The sequence below is a fragment of the Xenopus laevis genome, chromosome 4L, assembly GCF_017654675.1.
Source record: "Xenopus laevis strain J_2021 chromosome 4L, Xenopus_laevis_v10.1, whole genome shotgun sequence".
Lineage (NCBI taxonomy): Eukaryota > Metazoa > Chordata > Amphibia > Anura > Pipidae > Xenopus > Xenopus laevis.
In genome coordinates, this window is record NC_054377.1 from 121,423,960 (window position 1) to 121,444,715 (window position 20,756).

A 20,756-nucleotide genomic window follows, 5' to 3' on the forward strand; every position below is an offset into this window, starting at 1 on the left:
CCTGTATATCTGACAATTCAGCTCTGCACGTGTGTTGATGCGGTAGAGGTACTAACCCTGAGTCTCAGATTGCTGTATTTTTAACAAATGGTTTCAAATTTTGTAAAAAATTTTTATCACATTTTGTAAAAACTTTTTTTTAAAAAATGTATTTACACTATCGAATTTCACTGATTTTTTAAAAAATGTATTTACACTATCGAATTTCACTGATATTTTAACATTCTATTAAGATACATGGATTTGCACAAGGTGTCTGTATGATGGATATTTTTTATGATAGAAGTGGAACACATTAGATCTGCAAATGTTTAACAGATGTGGATGTATGTTAACAAATTGTTAATTGGATAATTTCCTATTCCCTCCCACTTGGTTGTTACACCACCCCCTTCAATTGTCTATTTGACACAGCACTTTGAATGTAACTCTAGGCTTGAGAAAGGGCCCTGTGCGGCCCGAAACATTGCCATGTTTTTGAAGTCTGCATTGAGCCAATAAAAGTCACTTTTTGCATTATCAAAACTGAATTGTGTGCTACAGCTACTTTGGACTCTGCACGTGTGTATTGAAACGAACAATCTTTCATGTAAAGATCTTTTCAAAGAAAGATCATAATGGTTACGTCTATGGCCACATCACTAATTTTGTTTGACCCAAGGTCAAGAACAGAAATTTAATGCGCATGACGAATCTAAACCCACTTAGAAAATGCCTGGTAAACTCCTTTGAGGGCTTTTCTAATTTACATTCATTTTTATTTTTATTGGTTTCTCTGATATTGGATGTAAGGAGTCAGTCCTGTCTGCATAGTTAGGGTTGCTGATACACTGGTGCTGAAAGTCTAAAAATGCTAATACCTGAGAAACCACTAGTAAAAATACAAATAAAATTCAAAAGTGCTCGAAGTGCACTCATTATGTTTACACTTATTTTCTATTTGGGTTTACATCCCCTTTAAAGGGCACCTATAATCTAAAAAATGTTTCCCCCAATGAAAGTGGGAGCTTATAACGCCTGCACTCTAGTTGGTGGAAACTTTTTTTAAACCCCCCCAGGAGCTAAGCTGCAGTACCCTAACTAGAAGGAAGCCACTGGGCCAATGACCATGTTGTGACACTAAGGGGGTTATTTATCAAAGGCTGAATTTATCTCAATAATTCCTGAAAAAAACTCTGACCAAATCCGCACAGGTTTTTTGGACTTATTTATTAATACACTTTCCCGAAAATTTTGTTTGCGGGAAAAAAAATCAGTCTTTCATCCGGTTTTCACGATTTTTCCGGAGTTTTCACCCGAAAATTCAGAATTTTGCCTGAAAACTCCGGGGTATTGCCAAAAACCCAGCGCACATCAAAAAATCATTGGGACTTCTCCGATTGATTTATATGCAACCTCCACAGGTCTGAGATGCCGAATTTTCATATTCTGACTTTTCCCATTTTCAAGGTTTAATAAATTCCGAAAAATTCATGATTTTTTTAAAAGTCCGATTTTATGTGATTTTTCATGGTTTTTGCGTTCGGAGTTTAGTAAATAACCCCCTAAGTAAACTATGACAGCTCTCACGTAATGAAACATCCACATGGTTGCTCTATTAGCTCCTCTGGTGAGGAAATACATTTCATTGACTGGTGCCCTTTAAATGGAGATTGTGGTTTCTGGATGTCCAGGTTAATATTTTGGTATCAGTGCAACATAAATTGAAAATGTAATACACAGACGAAAAAGAAAAGAAACCTTGTCTGTGACTGTATAAAACTTCTCCTTGCTTTCGATAAATTGAAGTCACGTGGGATGTGTTGCATGGATGTATTGCTTAAAATAAAGATTTGAACATCCTGTATATTTAACACGTTCTACAATATCTATAAAGTAATTTAAAAGAACTGGAATGGAATCTATTTGAAATGACATCACTTCCTTCATGCCAGTTCTTTTACAACTAAGGCACTGTATTGATTGGCTGCCCTTGATTCCATAAAGGAGAACTGATGGCAAGTGTCAATATACAGTATTGTTATAGATTGCTTGACACATGCCTGTTTGCGAACGCTGTGATTCCAGGATTCAAAAAGGTATGTATGAATGTTTTCTATTTCACAATCATATTAGCATTTATTGTCATGCTCTAAAAGTGTCACTGCCACCACCAGTTCCCCGCGTTGACTTCTCAGTCCTCCCACTTCCCCACAGTTTCCTGTCATATAGGTACACTAGCTTCGGCTGAAACATTTATAGACATGGTCACCGTGCGATGGGAGAAGAGCAGACAGCTTCATATTTGGTAAGATCATTTAGCAAGAAAAGAAAACAAGTGCTGTATCCAATTATAATGAAAAATGAGATCAGCAATGTGTACGGGGGGTAAAGTTATATGTTGGTGGGCAGATTTGGTACTTTACCTGTATCAGTGAGTATGGAGAAGATGGAACAGGATTTGAACAGGAATGTAGTATAAGTCTCATTGTCTTGCATTATTAAAATATAATATCAACTGCTGTTATTATATATAGGTATGGAATCTGTTATCTAGAATGCTCAGGACCTGGGGGTTTTCAGATCCAGATCCAATCAAGTTTCATTATATTTGAGTTGGGATCAAGTAGAAGGTACTGTTTTATTATTACAGAGAAAAAGGAAATCATTTTTTTTTAAAAAATTGTATTATTTGGATAAAATGGAGTTTATGGGAGACGACCTTTCCATAATTCGGAGCTTTCTGGATAATGAGTTTCCAGATAACCGGTCCTATACATTTATGCAGCACTTAGAGATTATATATCAGTCACATTGTTAAAACTTTTTATTAAAACTCAGAAAAAAGAAAAAATATTTATACTTCTAGAATTATACTTCTAGCTTCAGTCAAACCAGAATGCTCAGGACCTGGGGCTTTCCTGATAACAGATCTTTCCGTAATTTGGATCTTCATATCTTAAGTCTACTAGAAAATCATTTAAACATTAAATAAACCCAAAAGGCTGGTTCTGCCTCCAATAAAGCTTAATTATATTGTAGTTGGGATCAAGTAGAAGGCACTGTTTTAATATTACAGAGAAAAAGGAAATCATATTTTTTTTTAAAATTTGCATTATTTGGATAAAATCGAGTTACCTTTCCATAATTCAAAGCTTTCTGGATGACGGGTTTCCGGATAACGGGTCCCATACCTGTAGTGCCGATACATTTATGCAGCACTCACATTGTAAAAACTTTTTATCAAAACTCAGAAAAAAGAAAAACTAGAATTATACTTCTAGCTTCAGTAAAATCACAGGATTCATGCAATAATACCTTAGGTCAGTGGGAGTTGGCATGTAAAGTGCTATTTTGAAAGACATGAGATCAGTATCATCGATTAGAAGCACATAAAATGGACAAATAGATCCCAGAAAAATAAAGTCTTGTACAATGGAGAGAGGAGGATAAAAAGGAGGAGAATGTAGGAATTAAGAGAACAGATGGAACTAGTGATGGGCGAATTTGCACCATTTCGCTTCGCAGAAAAATTAGCGAATATCCAGTGAAATTCGCAAAATGGTGAAAAATTAGCGAAACTGCGCCGGCGTCTCGTTTCTGACGCTTGTGTCCGGTTTTTTTTACGGCAAATTTTTGCAGCCATTTTGCGCATTTATTTGCCGGCAGCGAATCGTGCAAATTCACGCCTGGCGAATTAATTCGCCCATCACTAGATGGAACAGATGTGCAAATAAATGGGACACATATATATATATGTGAATGATAAAGGCTGAAATGTGAAGGGAGTATGTGCATGTGAGCTAAAAGCTATAGATGGAGGATAAAGGTGCATGTAAATAAGGAATAGTGTAGGAGCATTATATACTGAGGTCGATACAAGGGAAGGTAGAGAACAAGAGAATTGCTACACTTGAGAATAAATGTGAACAAGGTAAATTTGTATTTGTGAATAGGAAAATGTAAGAGAGCAGCACTGTGACCAATATGTGAATGGTAGATATGACTAAGCAGATAAAAAAAGGGATAGTCAAATGTGGAGTGAGCATGCTGCTAGACAAGAGAGCGACTGATAACAAAAACCAGAGACAAATAGAGAATGAAATTCAGATTCCGTGTGATAACAACATAGATAACAGAGTAAAGACCAGGTACTAGATATAATCATCGCTGCTGATAATTTTTTTTTCTCTTAATCTGTCTCCTGTTTTCCTGTGCATAGTATGATTATGTTATATATGAAACTGCAGGGCAAGTCAAACCCAGAATAGAAATTTGCCTATTTAAAGAAAACGTAACCAATATACATTTATTAGACATACATAGTCAGTGTTTTTTTCTTCAAAGATATTTAGAAAAACAATTGATATTGAAAGCAGCATTTCCCTAACTCCTAGTTGTTGCTTTTTAAACAGAGCTGCAAAAGTCTTGGTTCCCCAGCAAAGACAGGTCTGTTAATCAGCTGCCTTGTCTTACATTGTATCAACAGTCTGAGCCACCAGGGCAGTGAATATAAAGAGACAGGCAAACACTGCAACGCATATACAAATAACGTAAAAACCATACAACATTTGTAATTAATCTATGTTGCAAAGTTGCTTAGAATTAAGTTTTCTTTTATTTAGGCAAAATAATTTTTTGGGTTGACAGCCCCTTTAAAGAGATACTGACACCAGAAAATATTTTTTTTTATATCCATCATAACATTGTCTTTGAATGCTATTTATAATTTTGCAATAAAAGTATTTGCCTGATGCTTTTACATTACCTTTCTTACCCCCATGCTCCTCTGTATTAGGGGGCTGCCATATTTGTGCACCCGGAGTCCGTTAACATTAGAAATTCTAAGTGACATGTTGAGAAGGGAGAGTCAGGTTAGCAAAACAGTCAGGTTTGGGAACATCAAGTAATAATTACTTACAAAAGCAGAATTCTCAGCAAAAAACTATCAACGTGACCTATATGTAACTTTTAGGGGCATATTTACCAATTCGAAATTCGATTTCAAAAAGACCAACCTAAATCAATTCAAAGTTTTTTTTTCGAATAGGTCTGTATTCTGGCCGGATTCGAATTGTACGAATTAAAGTAATAGCGCATTCGATCGAATTCGAATCAAAGTTTTTCTAATTGACTCCAAATGGGTTCTAGGAGGTCCCCCATAGGCTAAAACAGCAATTCGGCAGGTTTTAGATGGTGAATGGTCAAAGTCGAATTTTTAAAGAGACAGTACATGATAAATTTTGATATTCTCAAATTTTTCTAATCGAATTTGGACTATTCCCTAGTCGAGATACACAAAAATAGCTCAAAATTCGATTTTTTTTCATTCCAAAATTCACCTCGACCTTATAAAGCTGCCCCTTAATGTAGATTAATATTTTGAAAAGAAAATATAGAAGTGTCAGTAACAGTTTAAGGAAGATTAAAACTAAACTGTATAAATTAATAAACAATACATTGCTGGTTATAAGCCACCCCAAGTGTAAGCTTTTCTACATGCTGAAAAAAAACTCACTACGGTCAATTATTCTGTGATTTAAAAAAAAAAGGTCACTATCCCAGTTTCAGAGAAATAAGTCACATAAGGAGAGTATAAAACCTTATAGTAGAGGAAAACCCACCCCCAAATCATAAGCAAATTTTACCCTATTTTATTCATATCATCAATCATATCTACCTTGTTTCTTATTAACCACCCACTTTCTAATTGGTTTCCCAGGAGTCTGGTCTCAACTCAAGATGGCGGGCATCGGTAACTTCATCCTCCTGTTTGTAAACTTTGCTCTCCTGGGTAAATTGCCATTTTACTTTTAGCTAAGTATGTTTGAACTACACACTGTGTATATATTTGCATACTTATAGTAGCGGAGGTGAGGGACTATCTGCATTACGTCTGCATTGCAGAAAAAGAACCGACAACAGAGAACAATTATTATGGTGTGACGTTGCTACTCTTTATAATAAAAGAACCGGTATAGATTGAGACAACTGGGTAGAACAACTTGAAGACTTGGACCCAACATTGCATGTTGTAAGGATTTGCTTCTCTGGACAAGTCATTGGTAGAGACAGGTTTGCCTGTATATTCAGGGGTGCTTATGGAACCCCTAGTAAAATGTGATCCAGCAGATAATATTTTGACTGATTTTCCAACTTATCTTACGGTCATATTGTTTAACAAATAACATATTGGGCACTGAGATCTATTTCTTTTAATAGATGGTTTGGACACCCTTAACTCAACGTTGTTGTGTTTCCACCACCTATTTCATAAATAATTCAGACAGTATTGTCAACGCCTTACCAATCATCAAGAGAGCCCTGTACCATGATCATAACCCCTTCTGTTGGTGTGCCAATGAAAATCCTATCACCAGCAAATTTATTGTATGAGCTATTCTCAGTAAGAAGTATATCCATGGATCCGTTTAAAGGATATGTACATTAGACTTAATAATATTGTGAATTAAGCCTTATCTGATATACCATCAACCAACCTGAGAATAAAACACCATCATAATGTGATGTGCTACATGGTTTTATGTATTAGGGGTTCAACGCACCTGTTTACATCTTGTTTTCTCTCATCTCAAGCATGAAGTGAGTTCTCATATAGCAGATAGAGCCCATCCCCTCCGTCATAAAGGATGTAAACAAAGTTCAGGCTTGGCAGTGACTCTCACTTGCAGCTACTGGGGATACTTGCAGACATAAGTGTTTATGTAAAAGGTGATTTATATGTGTGGGGTCTTACTCCCACTAAAGGGGTTGCTCTCCTTTAAATCAACTTTTAGTATGATGTAGACTTTGATATTCTGAGACAATTTGCCATTGGTTTTCATTTTGTAGCATTTGTGGTTTTTATTAGTTATTTAGGTTTTAGATTGCTAGGGTTGAAATTACCCAAGCAACCGTGCATTGATTTGAATAAGAGACTGGGATATGAATAGAAAGATGAGTAATAAATAGTAGCAATAAAAATAAATTTGTAGTCTTGCGAAGCATCCGTTTTTTTCAGATGGGGTCAGTGACCCCCATTTGAAAACTGGAAAAAGTCAGAAGAAAGCAAATCATTCAAAAACTATAAAAAAGAAAAATGAAAGCCAGTTAGAATTCTACTGACTTACTAAAAGTTAACTTGAAGGTGAACCACCCTATTAACAATGAGACATGATAGGGATTTTACTAGGAGATGAGCAGGTTCCTTCTTAGGAGAGAGCAGAAGAATTTTAGCAGCAGCAGAGTTTAAATTTGATTGCCGTGGAGAGAGAGAGAGAGGTTGGAGGTGGGAGTCTGGAAGACTTGTTAGTAAGAGGTTGCTATAGTCTCAGCAGGATATGATAAGAACATACTGGGGGTCATTTATAAACTTTGCGCAGGGCAGATTGTTCGCAAAGTGAATATATTTGCCCTGTGCATGGTTATAATTATAAAGCTGAATAAGAGGGTGCAAACAGAATTGCAAATTTTTTTTTTCACAATGCGAATATCTATAGGAACTTTTTAAATATGGCACGATTCGTAAATTGCGAATATTTATGTGCTAACTCTGCGACTAAATTACGCCACAACTTTGGTGGCGGATAAAATATTTGCAAAACAGTTTGCAAACTGCGAATTTAAGTTACAGTCGACGATATTTTGGCGCACAATAACTTCGCACATTGGGTGCGCTCACGCAAACTCCCGTCTCATTTGCACACTATTTGCAGAAATTTATTCTCACTGCGAATTCGCAAAAAATGGAAAGACGGGCAGAGCAGTGCAATATATTAGCATTCAGGAAAAAACATGTGCAATACAACCACTTGCAAAAAAAATGCGCTGCGCGAACTTTATAAATGACCCCGACTGTCAATTAGTGTTACTTATCCAAGGTGTGTTGCCCTGTAGAGGCCACATGTCAGAGAACTTGCACCTCACAGACAAAATATCTTACTGGGCTCGCTGTAAGAAACATAGAAATGGTCCCACACCTTTCCCCGAACCAATTAGATTGCCTACCTGCCCCACATTTATTTATGAAAACAGAATACTCTGACTTGTTCGCAAAACAAAACTTTCCATGTACATGCAGATATAATATATCATGTTACCTGCTACATAATTCATGTTGCTGCCTATTAATAGGGCCTTGTTTTTTTTACTTAAGTTACAAATATTTTTTTGTATATTTCTGTTCCAGTTATTCAAAGTTCTTCTTTCATGGAACCTAAAGTAGTTGAATATTGATAGTGGTATATATGTAAATCCTCTATCACTGATGAATGTAATCATCTGCGGAAGTCTGCAAGCTGAGCTATAAATCCAAACCGGCTCATTTGGAATAGACAATTTCTATGGGAAAAAAACACACACAGCTTACATAATATGTCCCATAACTCACCAGTGTCCCACTGTTCAGTTGCAATGAGTTAATGCACTAAGGCAAATCTGCCCAGTTTTAGTAAATATGCTCCAATTATTGCTGTTTTTCAAACTGTAAGGCTGCCAGGTTAATACATACTGGTAGAGGTGGTTTGGTTTGTATGGACTGGTAGATGTGTTTAATTGTTACAGACTTGGCTTGGCTTTGTTAGTAATGACTGGTAGTGGTGGTGTAGTTGGTACAGACTGGTAGAGGTGGTTTGGTTGGTACAAACTGGAAGGGGTTGTTTGGTTGGTGCAGACTGATAGAGGTGGATTGGTTGGTATAGATTAGTAGTGGTGGTTTGGTTGGTACAGACTGTTGTTTGGTTGGTACAGACTAGTAGAGGGGGTTTGGTTGGTACAGACTGGTAGAGGGGGTTTGGTTGGTACAGACTGGTAGAGGGGGTTTGTTTGGTACAGACTAGTAGAGGTGGTTTGGTTGGTACAGACTAGTAGAGGTGGTTTGGTTGGTATAGACTAATAGAGGTGGATTGGTTGGTATAGATTAGTAGAGGTGGTTAGGTTGGTACAGACTGTTGTTTGGTTGGTATAGATTAGTAGAGGTGGTTAGGTTGGTACAGACTGTTGTTTGGTTGGTACAGACTAGTAGAGGTGGTTTGGTTGGTACAGACTGGTAGAGGGGGTTTGGTTGGTACAGATTAGTAGAGGGGGTTTGGTTGGTACAGACTGTTGTTTGGTTGGTACAGACTAGTAGAGGGGGTTTGGTTGGTACAGACTGTTGTTTGGTTGGTACAGACTGGTAGAGGGGGTTTGGTTGGTACAGACTAGCAGAGGGGGTTTGGTTGGTATAGATTAGTAGAGATGGTTTGGCTGATACAGACTGTTAAAGGTTGTTTGGTTGGTATAGACTGGTAGAGATGGTTTGGTTGGTACAGATTGGATGAGGTGGTTCTTCTTTGGTAGCAGTGGAAAATAATATGCTTTATTATGTTTGTTCTAATTTCTCTGTGATTGTGTTTTAATTTTGTTTTCTTTCCCTACAGAAGCTACAAACCCAAATTGTACATATAACACCTGGAATCTCCTCTCTTGTTCATGGATTTCCAAAAATCAGTTTATTGCCAACAAGTGTTACATAAGTGTCTCTAGTCTCAGGTCAGTTTACTTGTTTTCTCACACAGTGCAAAGGTGCAGGAAACTTTGCCATAAGTAAGAAACAAGGCACATTTTAGGAGGATTCCTAAATACAATTATAACCTGTCTTTTACAGACGTGTCTCTGGCTCCTGTTTACTACCATCTGGAAATAATCCTCGAAGATGTAAAATCCATCTAAATGTGAGTAGACTTACGGAATAGTAAGACAGAAAAGTAGACAATTTACTTTTTTGAAATATGAAATATGAATATGAAAATATAAAGTGACATTTCCATAAATTAAGATGAGCCTACACAAGTGCTAACATCTGCCAGTGTGTGGGACCAAAGAAATATTCTTTTAGACTCTAATCCAGTCAGTCTGAGTGGAAAATGGTATTCCATTCATGCAGCCAGTCACATTATTCTTCCCATGTGATTCAGTTGTAGCCCCAAGGGCCAAATACTGGAATCTTCTGGTTTGATGTAACTTGTGGCAATATACAGTGACAGTGTTAGGAAGAATAAGTGGGGTTATAGGATTCCCTACTGTCAGAGGAGGTAATGATTGAGGCATCAGTGTGGTTAAAGCAATGCGATTAATCTTCATAGCAAGCCAATCATTACGAGTTTCAGATTATTATGTAACGGTTTAGTAGTCAATCCATGAAGTTATGAATTTTCTCATTAGAGACCAAAGAAGGAGTATAAATCCTGCCTGTTTGGTTGAATCAGAAGCCATCCCTTAACAGTTTTATGTTTTTTCTTTGATCTGAATGAACTTTTAGAAGGCATTGGGAAGGACTAGGCTTGCTTAAAAGTCCTAACTTATACAACTTCTGTATATTACTATGGATTCAATTTAAAATATGTGTCTGTTGGCCAACTGTATGTTTTAATACACAATAAATCTCAAAAAGTCTCATAATTAGTAAATATAAAACATTCTACTAAAATAAATAACGGGTGGGAAGGGGTCCCTATCTGAGGTTGGCAAACCTCTATTCTAAAATTCATAAAGAAATTGCTATTTCTTTGGTAAAGTTGATTTATGTGTAAAACATCTACATTGTATACAGCATTTTCTATGGTGCCCATAAAAGGACTAAATTACATACAGGAATTTTGAAAAAATAAAAACGGCATTTTAAATCCGTGATGCTCCAGAACCAAAATGACAAGCCCACATCCAAACATGTATTTAGTAAATTGCTTTATTTTAATTTTCTCAGAGACCAGAGGCATTTACTGTTGGTAGTCAAGTAAACATAAGTGTGAGCTGTTCCACGAAGGAAGTAGGAAACAAAAGCGTGGAGTCCATTGTTTACTTCCCATATGAAAACCGTAAGTGTCAATATTCTCAATTTCTTGCATTGTATGGTAGCAGGGATAGCCAGTAAAAAGAGTAGGGGGCAACTAATTAGTGCTAATTGTAAGTCCCTACATGCACTGGCAGCCTACAGGTGGCTCTGCTTAGAAGTAAACCTGGTTTTATGTAACCAAAACATGCCTCCAAGCCTGGAATTAAAAAAATAAGCACCTGATTTGAGGCCACTGGGAGCAACATCCAAGGGGTTGGAGAGCAACATGTTACTAACAAGCTATTGATTGGGCATCACGGCTGTAGTGCACAACGGTTAGTGGCAAACACTTATTAAATCTAGTATCCAAAAAGCACTTTTGCAACCTTTCAGCTCAGCAACTCTCTCTGCAGATCAGAGTACCAGTGACCCTAACTGTCTATGCACTTCCTGTATTTACATAACCCTAGAGTTGCTGACTCTCCGTCGAGCCTGGATATAGCGGATTAGTGGGGGAATGTAATAAAAGTCGCTAATGGAAAAACTATTCGAAATGCAAAAAGTTATGCCTTTGCGCGAACAAATTTTGCTTTGCTCAAATTTAATATAGCTTTTGCGAACACAGAAACTGTTTAGCAACTACTTCCAACAGTGGAAGACCGTTTGCGAACTTTATAGTTTGCGATAATGCGCAATAAAACTTCTTACTGAAAAAGTCGTTATGTTTACTCCAAAAGATTATGACACCTTCAAGCACAATTACAATTTGCAATGCGCAGTTACAATTCACAATGCAATAACAGTTTATGGAACAATATTACATTGGGATATGTGGATTTTTATTCTTATTGGTGCGAATTGTTTTGTTCTTTGCAACATTTATTACATTCCCCCCTAATTGTTCTAATATTCTAGAAACAACTACAATTTGAAAATGAATGTACTGTAAAAGTGCTTAGAGAAGAACCATACTTTAATCAATTTATTTTTTGGGGTCTCAGTAGAAAAGGTCTTATTATTACATAAAAAGAAAATCATGAACATTCATTGAAAGGTCCTGTAAATCACTAACATCTGATTTTGTGCATTTCACTTCGAGCAAAGTATCCTCAGCAACCTAGTGAAAAGTGTTTGCCTTTCAAAAAGAGGCCTGAGTACATAGATATGGGGATTCAAGTGTTTGTTTTACAGGTATGGGACCTGTTATCCAGTATGCTTGGGACTGGGATTTTCCGGATAATGAATCTTTTCGTAATTTGGAGCTTTATCCCTTAGGTCTACTGGAAAATCATGAAAGCATTAAATAACCCCAATAGATTGATCTTAGTTGGGATCAAGTACAAGGTACTGTTTCATTATTACAGAGAATAAGGATATCATCTTTGAAAAATGTATTTATTTAGATAAAATGGGGTCTATGGGAGACTTTTCGTTAATCAGAGCTTTCTGGATAACAGGTTTCCAGAAAACGGATGCCATACCTGTACAACGTATGGTCAGTTTCATGAAAAACGCCTTGTTTGAGGTTCTTGTCTCACATACAACATGATCTTGTCGGTTCTTCACATTACTTTGCATCCATTAAATATATGTGTTTCCTGCATAGTGCGTCTGGATCCCCCTATGTCTTTGGAAATCACACCAGCTAAAGAAGGAATGTGGAACTTGTCATGGAGCTGTCACCATAGTTCTTATGTCACAAACCTCAGGGAGTATGAAGTTAACTACAAGCCTAAGTCAAGTCCCCAAAAGGTGAGAGAGATTAATATATTTATATTTCATTTTACTCCTCATCGATAGGTGATGCATTGGAAATCTAAATGGAGAGATGCTTTGCAATGCACTGCATTGATTGGTCAATTAAACACTGCCAGCTTAATGGATTGTGTAGAATCCTGCATTGAGACAACAATGTTGACAAACCAACAGGCAGGACCTGCAACTTTTTAAACTCTTTTAGGAAATTCTCAGCAAGCCATATAGCCGTTTGATCCTTCCATTAGCTTATCACAGCTAAAAAAGATTGCATATAGGGAATCTGAAACCAAGTAGAAGATAAAAGTGCCCAGTTGCATTTCCCTTATCCTTCATCTGTGGGAGTAGGAGCAACATATTTTAGATGTGTTTCTTGCTTTTCCTATGACTCAACCATGAGAAGAGCCTTGAGAAACTTATCACAACTGGTGGAAGTGCATATTATCTTGGATAGTCTGTTACTCATAATACTAGAAACAGAAGGGATGGATACCATATGTTGCTGAATTATTTAGTAGAGTAGCTAACTCGGATCAATTAAATATCCATAGGGTAAGGTAGTAACAGGAACAAAGTTTGCTCATTGTCAAATAACCATTAACAACCAATGCGAGGTTAGAACAGAGCAATTAAAGTTACCTGCTGATTGGTGGCTACAGGTTAAAGTTCTTGGTGATAACCATAAACCTATGTTAGCTCCCTCTTTAATAAGTAGGGCATCCACTGCTATAACTGTGTCTAAGTTGCCGCCCTTTCTGTTTCCAAATGTGTTATTTCCGTTGGGAATGCAGTATTAAGACAGAAACACACATGGTGTTATTGGGACCCTTCAAATCTATTAAATTCCTTTTTACTCACTTTTCTACAAAATAGCAGTAGCTTTTGTATTATAGTATAGTGAATGCACTATACTCCTTGACCATGCTCCTTCCCCTTGTTCCAAGTTGTAACCATGGATGACTTTAAATATATTATTATTATTTGTACAATACAACAAGACTCTGTCCCCACTCTGTTACAATGCTGGTTTACATGACGGCGGCCTTCATACTCTTTCTCTTTAGGTTGCCATGACAATTCCAGTGAGACAAGATGAACTCTTTGTTCCTCTTCGTGATCTTGTTCCTGATACAATCTATGAAGCCAAGGTGCGTGTAAAGAACAAACGTGGCATATGGAGTGAATGGAGCCAGCCTTACCAATGGACCACTCATTCTAGAGGTACCATATACAGAGATCTAGAGGAGTTTCCATTCTTCTTCCTTACAGTATATTTTGCTTTTGCTTCTTCTCCTGTTGGCACCTGGTTATTATTCAGGAAGGATAGCAATTCTATAGATTTACATATATCTATATTGTTTTGTAAGTAGCTTTTTGTTGGAGTGGCAGTTGGCTGATTGATATAATCTTATTATTCCCAGTTGATATTGAACATATTGCTATGTGCCCCATCTCTTTCAATTGTACTGTAAATATAAATATAAAAACCGAAAAAGGAATTCTGCAGCCATATAAAATGCACACAGGCAGTGAGGTGATATCTAATGTACTGATATATTTTATTCAGGGGTACATAATCAAATAGGCAGTGTAATTTCAAGTGCTTTGTAAATCTGGTTGTAAATCATTTAAACACAAAGTGCAATGCAACAACCCGCGGGCAGCCACTGCCTGATAAATTCCCTCTACTTTAAGTGTAAAGAGTTTAATCTTTTGCCACTATTCCTGTGTGGTTTCAATTAAAGCAACACTTTTATGGTTCACATGCTGCTCCTTATTACTTGGGGACAACAGAGAAGCTACACATCTCTGAATTGATTTTGCAACTTCAACTTGGCCCTTTGGCAGAATCCCATCTGGGAGTTTCAATTGAAGGAAAGGCTTGGCAGGGGATGGGCAGGCTGACGGTGCTGTATATATTTCTGTATATTTACAGGATTTGTTTCTTTTGGGGGGTGTACACTAATTTGGATATACCTTTACCTTTGGATTATACCTAGAATTATTATGAATGTGTCTATATGCATTCTCAAAGGCATATTTTGCCTTTATACAGGTCAGGGAGTTTTAAAGTGACATCGATTTTTCTTTCTACATAGAAAAAGGAATTGTTGTTTTTTTTTTTCATTTAATACATATGTTTTTACTAATTTATCAGCAAATGAATCAAATTACAACCCATTAAAAATCTGGCAATATGGAAGAACAGTATGATAGAAATCAAAACACATAAATGAGATATACTGTAGCGTAAAAATAAAAATGCAGAAATCATACATAATGCATGTCAGTGTATTAAGCTTGTTGATGTACTCTGCTCTGCTTTCTCTATAGAAACAACTGGTTCCAGATTCCCTGTTCAAGAGGTGGTGATTCCATGTGTTGGACTTGTTATCATCTTTATGTGCATTACATTGATAATTAGTCGCACACAAGATAGGTAATTATCTTTAAGTGGGATATAGATAAGTTCCTCTATCCGTTTTGCCCCAAGCCTCCTACAGGTTACATGGTTAAGGCCAACTTTCTAAATAATACTCTTTCTCTTACTTTCTTTCTGTTTATTTTTTTGTTTCTATGCTTCATTCTATTTCTTTCTTTCTTCTTCCTGTTATTCACCGTTTGCCCCATTTTAAACTTGTTTACATTTATATCTTTTCTTTGTATCAATTGCAGGGTCAAGAAAATATTTTGGGTTGGCGTTCCTGATCCATCGCAATTCTTTGACCCCTTAATTTCTAAGTATGGGGGGAATTTTCAGGTATGTATAGAACCAAACCTGCAACCTGCAAAATTTAGAGAAAAGAAGTCCAAAATTGCTTTTGAGCATCTCCCATATGCCTTTTGGAGGGCCACCTTGTGTCCATCCTTAACCTAAACAAACCAATTTAACAATCCCATTTAACACTTAACACTGAATATACTGTATAAATTATGCCATGTAGTCTTTTGTAAGTGTGTGCTTGGCAGCTTAAAACTGACTTTTCTTTTCCAATTAAATTCTTTACACTTGCAAACGTTCTTTAAAGGGAACTAAATACAATATAAGTAGCATTTATACTATATGGTATGGGATCCAGAAACCTGTTATCCAGCTGCAAATTAGGGAAAGGTCATCTTCCATAGACTCCATTATTCATCAAATAAATAAATTTTTTAAATATGACTTCCTTTTTCTCTGTAATAATAAAACCGTACCTTGTACTTGATCCAAACTAACTTGATCCAATCCTTATTGGAGGGAAAACAATCCTAATTGGTTTATTTAATGTTTAAATTATTATTTAGGAGATTTAAGGTGTAGAACCAAATTATGGAAAGACCCCTTATTGAGAAAACTTCAGGTCCCAAACTTGGTATACATTGATTTGTAAATAGACAGTAAACATATGCATAATTCATTTGGCCACAGAAGAATTGCATTATCATAATATTTATATTATAGGACTACATTGAATTTTTCAGGCTCGGCAGTAACTTACCTGTGTACATTAGAATCTGCAATTTTTTACCTGATTCAAGGTTTTCTCTGGATAGCAAACAAATGAAGGCCACTTTATTATATGCCAGTGATTCCAAAACTCTGGACTCTTCCCCCGCCCTAGCCTGAAGAACAATTAATGTAAAGTTTAATGTCTAAAATGTCCTTGGAACTATGCTACAGTAAAAGGTTGATTGATAAAGGGGTGCTTAGTGAAAAATGTCATTTGGAGCCTCTGCCCCTGGCAACAATTTGCCATACTATAAACACTAACCCAAAGTTACAGTCCATTCTTCAAACAATTTCTTCTCTTACTATACATACTTTTTGGCAGTAACATACTCTGTCCAAGTTTCTATACAGTCACTGTTCCACGTATGCCACCCTTTATCATTATAAAAACAGAATATATAATGCACCATGCCCCATCACCATGCTCCATCGCTCTTGGCGTGAAATTTAAATATTTAAACGACCGGCATGCAATTGTTCCTTGGACAACGTAGGTCGATTTCCTGATATTTCCTGGGTGTGAGTCAAGTCTGATTACCGTATTTTGACCCCTGCCTGTCCCTGACTACTGCATGTACCGACCTTTGCCTGTTCCTGACCATTCTCTCGGAACCTGACTTTGTACTGCGTTACTGTTTGGTTTGACTCTTGCCTGTGTCCTGACTACGTTCCTGGTTCCCGATTCTGTACTGCACTGCCTGATAGCTTTCGACCTTGGCCTGACCTTCGACTATGCTCCCTGTTCCCCATTCTTCCTGCAAATGCTATGGTTCCCTTGTCTGCCCAGATCTCCCCCCTTGGTCCTCTCACTTTAAGACCTGGTGGCACCCAAGTAGCGGAGGGCTCCTCCCAAAAGCAGTTGTTATAGGTAGAAGTGTGAGCCAAGGCCAGGACCTTGGGGTTTGTTCTGGATTTTGAAATACCATACGTTACAGCAATATGTCACAGAAGCATCACAAGGTGGCTGACTCTGACTCTGGAGTTTTCATGCTTTTGCATTTACTCAGTTTTTTTTTGTTCTATGACTTTATTTGTAAGGGGTGCTGATCCCCTCTTAAACCAAGCACCAAGTGGATTGTCTTGAGAGGCCACAGTGTGCTTATGTAAATACATATTTGCTAATTAGATTATGATAACAGCAGGGGCGGGTTATCTTTCAAAAATGTTTCCATTGTTCATAGAAAATTAAGAGAGTAGACATCTTTACTGGACGTTGAATTGGAAAGCTCTGGGTTGGTTTTGCAATAGTCATCTGTGGAAGGATGTCCCTCTAATCAGAATATGTTTGGTGTCAAGTAGGCATTTGTGTAAGGATGGCTATGCAGTCACTTTTAAAAGATGTTGACATCTTACAGTATTTGACTCAAAAGTCCGAAGGCCAAGTTCTTGTTTTTGTAAAATGCTGGAGGCGATTGGGAAGGAAGAATAAAAGGGAAGTCAAGCATCAAAACTGAACACAGGGGTAGATTGGAAAGTACTGTGTTAGCCAGTAGCAAAAATAACAAATAAAAAAACAAACAAATACAAAAGGTATTGTAGAAGTGATACCTATATGCCTTTCTAGCTTTCATTTGTATTTTGCCTGATGAAGGGGCCTTGGTGCTCCGAAAGCTTGCAATGGATTTTTATTGTTATTCAATCCTTTTTGTATTTTAAAAATGCAATATGTTTTGAAATGTCCTTTTTGTTTATGTATAGTCAGTGAGAAGAATATTACTAAAATACTGATATCATTCTGTGATTTTCTTATCTGTTGATAAAATTTGAATGCATTCTTCTTTGTTTTTCACATTTCTTTCCAGAAATGGCTGTCATCACCATTTTCTCTATCTTCATTTACTCTGGATGTCCCTCCATTGGATATCTCCCCAGTGGACTTTAAGTGTAATAAAGAGGAGCCCTTCAACCCTATTCTCCCTACTGCTCTACAAGAGGCGAAAACAGATGGGAGTGAGAATTCGTTTTCCAGCTTCAACAACAAAGAGTACTTCTTTTTCCAGTACCCAGCCATAAAAGAACAGGGATCTTCCAATTGTTACTTTACGTATGACAACCTAGAACAGAGAGGCTTCCCGGCAATGTTACAGAGTATACCATTTCCCTCCCCAACTGCTCTTGAGGAGACCCCCCTCTTCCAAGGAGACCATCTAAGTCTTTCATCATCTACTGGTCTTGGTTTTCACAACAGGTCATTTGAAGAAGAACATTCACCTTCAGTTCTACAGATTTGTCCACCTGAACAGCAAGACATAAGGGAACAGGAGCAAAACCTAGAACCCCATAAGGCTCCATCTAATCAAGTTACAGAAATACCTGATGACAAGCAAGTGATAAATATATACGAAGACAAAAAGGAACCATTAAATGGAGAAAACATACGTCCAGAAATAAATCAGCATTCTGCCATAAACTCACAGAACAGAGATGTAGCAGCTGGGTATATCTCTCTGAAAGAGATCTATAACCGATGGGCCTAAATAGAGATACCTTCCAGGATTAGTAACAAATACAGACTTGTTTTCTCATGATAGGGTAATGTTTAGGGTGTCTGGATACAAAAATTTCTCTATCTGAGATATAGAATCATTTAGTTGCAGGAAATAAGACAGTAAGAAGCATTATACATACTGAATATTGAATGAAATTTATAGTATATTCTGGACCGTTTGTAGCCTATGCAACTGAACTGTAAACATTCTGGAATATATTTGTGGTATAAAAACACAAAGTAAGCCAGCACTTAAGTGTGACGTTCTTAAGGGAAAATATGTTTTACAGTGTAAAACAAAAATAGCTTGTCGTCATATCATATTAATGAGTTGCTGTAGTTACTGGAAGCTTTTCCTTAGGTACAGACTATAGGCCTTCATCCATGCATCAAATGCTTGCTGAGTGCTCAAGCAGTCTTGTAAATAGAAATACTCTGCTGCAATCTGATGCCTCTATCCAATTTAAATTCTTCTGAAAAGATGGACTTCCAAATCTCACAACCTTGTGACGCTTCTTAGGGCACACCAGAGGCCACATATGGAATAGAATAACTGTGCATGTCATTAAACTTTCATTTTTGGAAATATTTATGCTTCTGTTGTAATTACATTTGAAGAATATTAGAAATGTGCAGGAATTGCAACAAAAGGCAGCAGAGTTCATATTAAAGTTATAAAAATGCATGGTCTTGGTTAGAGCCTGCCTAATCTATGTTGCAGTTCCAATCTGCTTGGTTAGTAGAATCAGCTCCAAAATTTTTAAATCTGTGGGTCCTGGAGCATGTTGTTACCCGGAATGGCCACCTTCCAATCCTCTTACATAAATTGGTTGAAGTACAACACCACAAATCTTTCTTGAGTAAAAAGCCTTTATTTGGAACACTGGCAGGACCTGGATAAGCGACGTTTCAGGCTGCACAGAGCCATTTTTCAAGCTTGTAAAAAGGCTCAGTGTAGCCTTGAAAAAAGGCTCTGTGTAGGCTAAAATGTTGCTTATCCAGGTCCTGCCAGTGTTCCAAATAAAAACATTTTTACTTTTTGTGGTGTTGTACTTCAATCCACAATCTGCATCAAACTCTTTGGTCCACAGACACAAGGAAAGGCCAAAGATACAGTATATGGCATAACCATGAAACTGTTAACGCACCAGGATGTCCTTTACTGAAAACATTATGAGCATAGCAACATTGCTATCACATCCACCATGGAGAGTTGGGATTTTATTTCCAGGGACAACAGCCTTTGGTTCACCTTTAAGTTAACTTTGAGCACGTTCTAGAATAATCACTTCTAAGCAACTTTTTAATTGGTGTTCATATTTATTTTGTCTTTCTTCTGACTTCTCTTCATCTTTCAAATGGGGGTCACTGACTGCTACTTTTTACTTCTCATCTTTCTATTCAGGCCCTCTCCTATTTATATCCCTGTCGCTTATCCGAATCAATGCATTGTTGCTAGGTTAATTTGGACCCTAAAATTACAAACTCAAAAAATGAAAACCAATTGCAAACCGAGTCATATCACTCCCATACATCATACTTAAAGTTAACTCAAACGTGAACAACCCCTTTAAATGGCAATAAATCACTAGTTGTAACCCTACCAAAGAGAGAACAACACTAGCCACCAAGAGCACCATGCTTGCCTCCACATTCTAAACCCTATTAGGAGTAGGAACTGTATATAAATATATAAGTCCTTGATTAAGTTAACTGGTTTAACTACCGGTGTCTCAATGGGAAGGAATCCAAGCAAACTGTTTTCTAGTAGAGTAAATATATAGGATCCGTTAATCGGAAACCATTTTCTAGAAAGCTCTGAATTATGGGAAGGTAATCTCCCATAGACTCCATTTAAATGAAATCATTCAAAATTTAGAACATATTTAATTTTTCTCTGTAATAACAAAAGAGTATCTTGTACTTCATCCCAACTAAGATATAGTGTAATTAATCCCAGGTGGAAGAAAAAAAACCGTATTGGGTTTAATTGATATTTTAGTAAATTTAAGCGATGAAATTCCTAATAATAGAAAGACCCCTTATCTGGAAAACCCAAGTTCCGAGCATTCTGGATAATAGGTCCAATACTTGTACTAGCTAGTATGCACTATTTGAATATGTAGCACTGAACCTCTTACAATGCATTAAAAGTTCAGCTTTGGGGGGGAGTGAAAGTGCTATAACTTTGCGCATTGATTCTCTCCCATCAGTGGTGTAACATTTGTAGG

At 37.0% G+C, this 20,756-nt stretch overlaps 1 protein-coding gene across 1 annotated transcript; it reads left to right on the top strand.

The window, feature by feature from the left end:
- Positions 1-2,196: 2,196 nt before the first annotated feature.
- Positions 2,197-19,113, top strand: LOC108713565 (interleukin-2 receptor subunit beta). The gene is made up of 10 exons (XM_018257123.2): positions 2,197-2,287; positions 5,702-5,773; positions 9,396-9,507; positions 9,623-9,689; positions 10,721-10,832; positions 12,396-12,541; positions 13,609-13,765; positions 14,879-14,984; positions 15,221-15,305; positions 17,840-19,113. Exons 2-10 carry the CDS (start codon positions 5,722-5,724, stop codon positions 18,512-18,514), a joined length of 1,512 nt encoding a protein of 503 aa, XP_018112612.1. The 5' UTR covers positions 2,197-2,287; positions 5,702-5,721; the 3' UTR covers positions 18,515-19,113.
- Positions 19,114-20,756: the final 1,643 nt, after the last annotated feature.

Coding starts and splice junctions, on each gene's coding strand:
- LOC108713565 (XM_018257123.2), top strand. CDS start 5,722: ATGGCGGGCATCGGTAACTTCATCCTCCTGTTTGTAAACTTTGCTCTC. Junction 9,508..9,622: donor ATAAGTGTCTCTAGTCTCAG/GTCAGTTTACTT, acceptor TGTCTTTTACAG/ACGTGTCTCTGGCTCCTGTT. Junction 14,985..15,220: donor ATTAGTCGCACACAAGATAG/GTAATTATCTTT, acceptor TATCAATTGCAG/GGTCAAGAAAATATTTTGGG.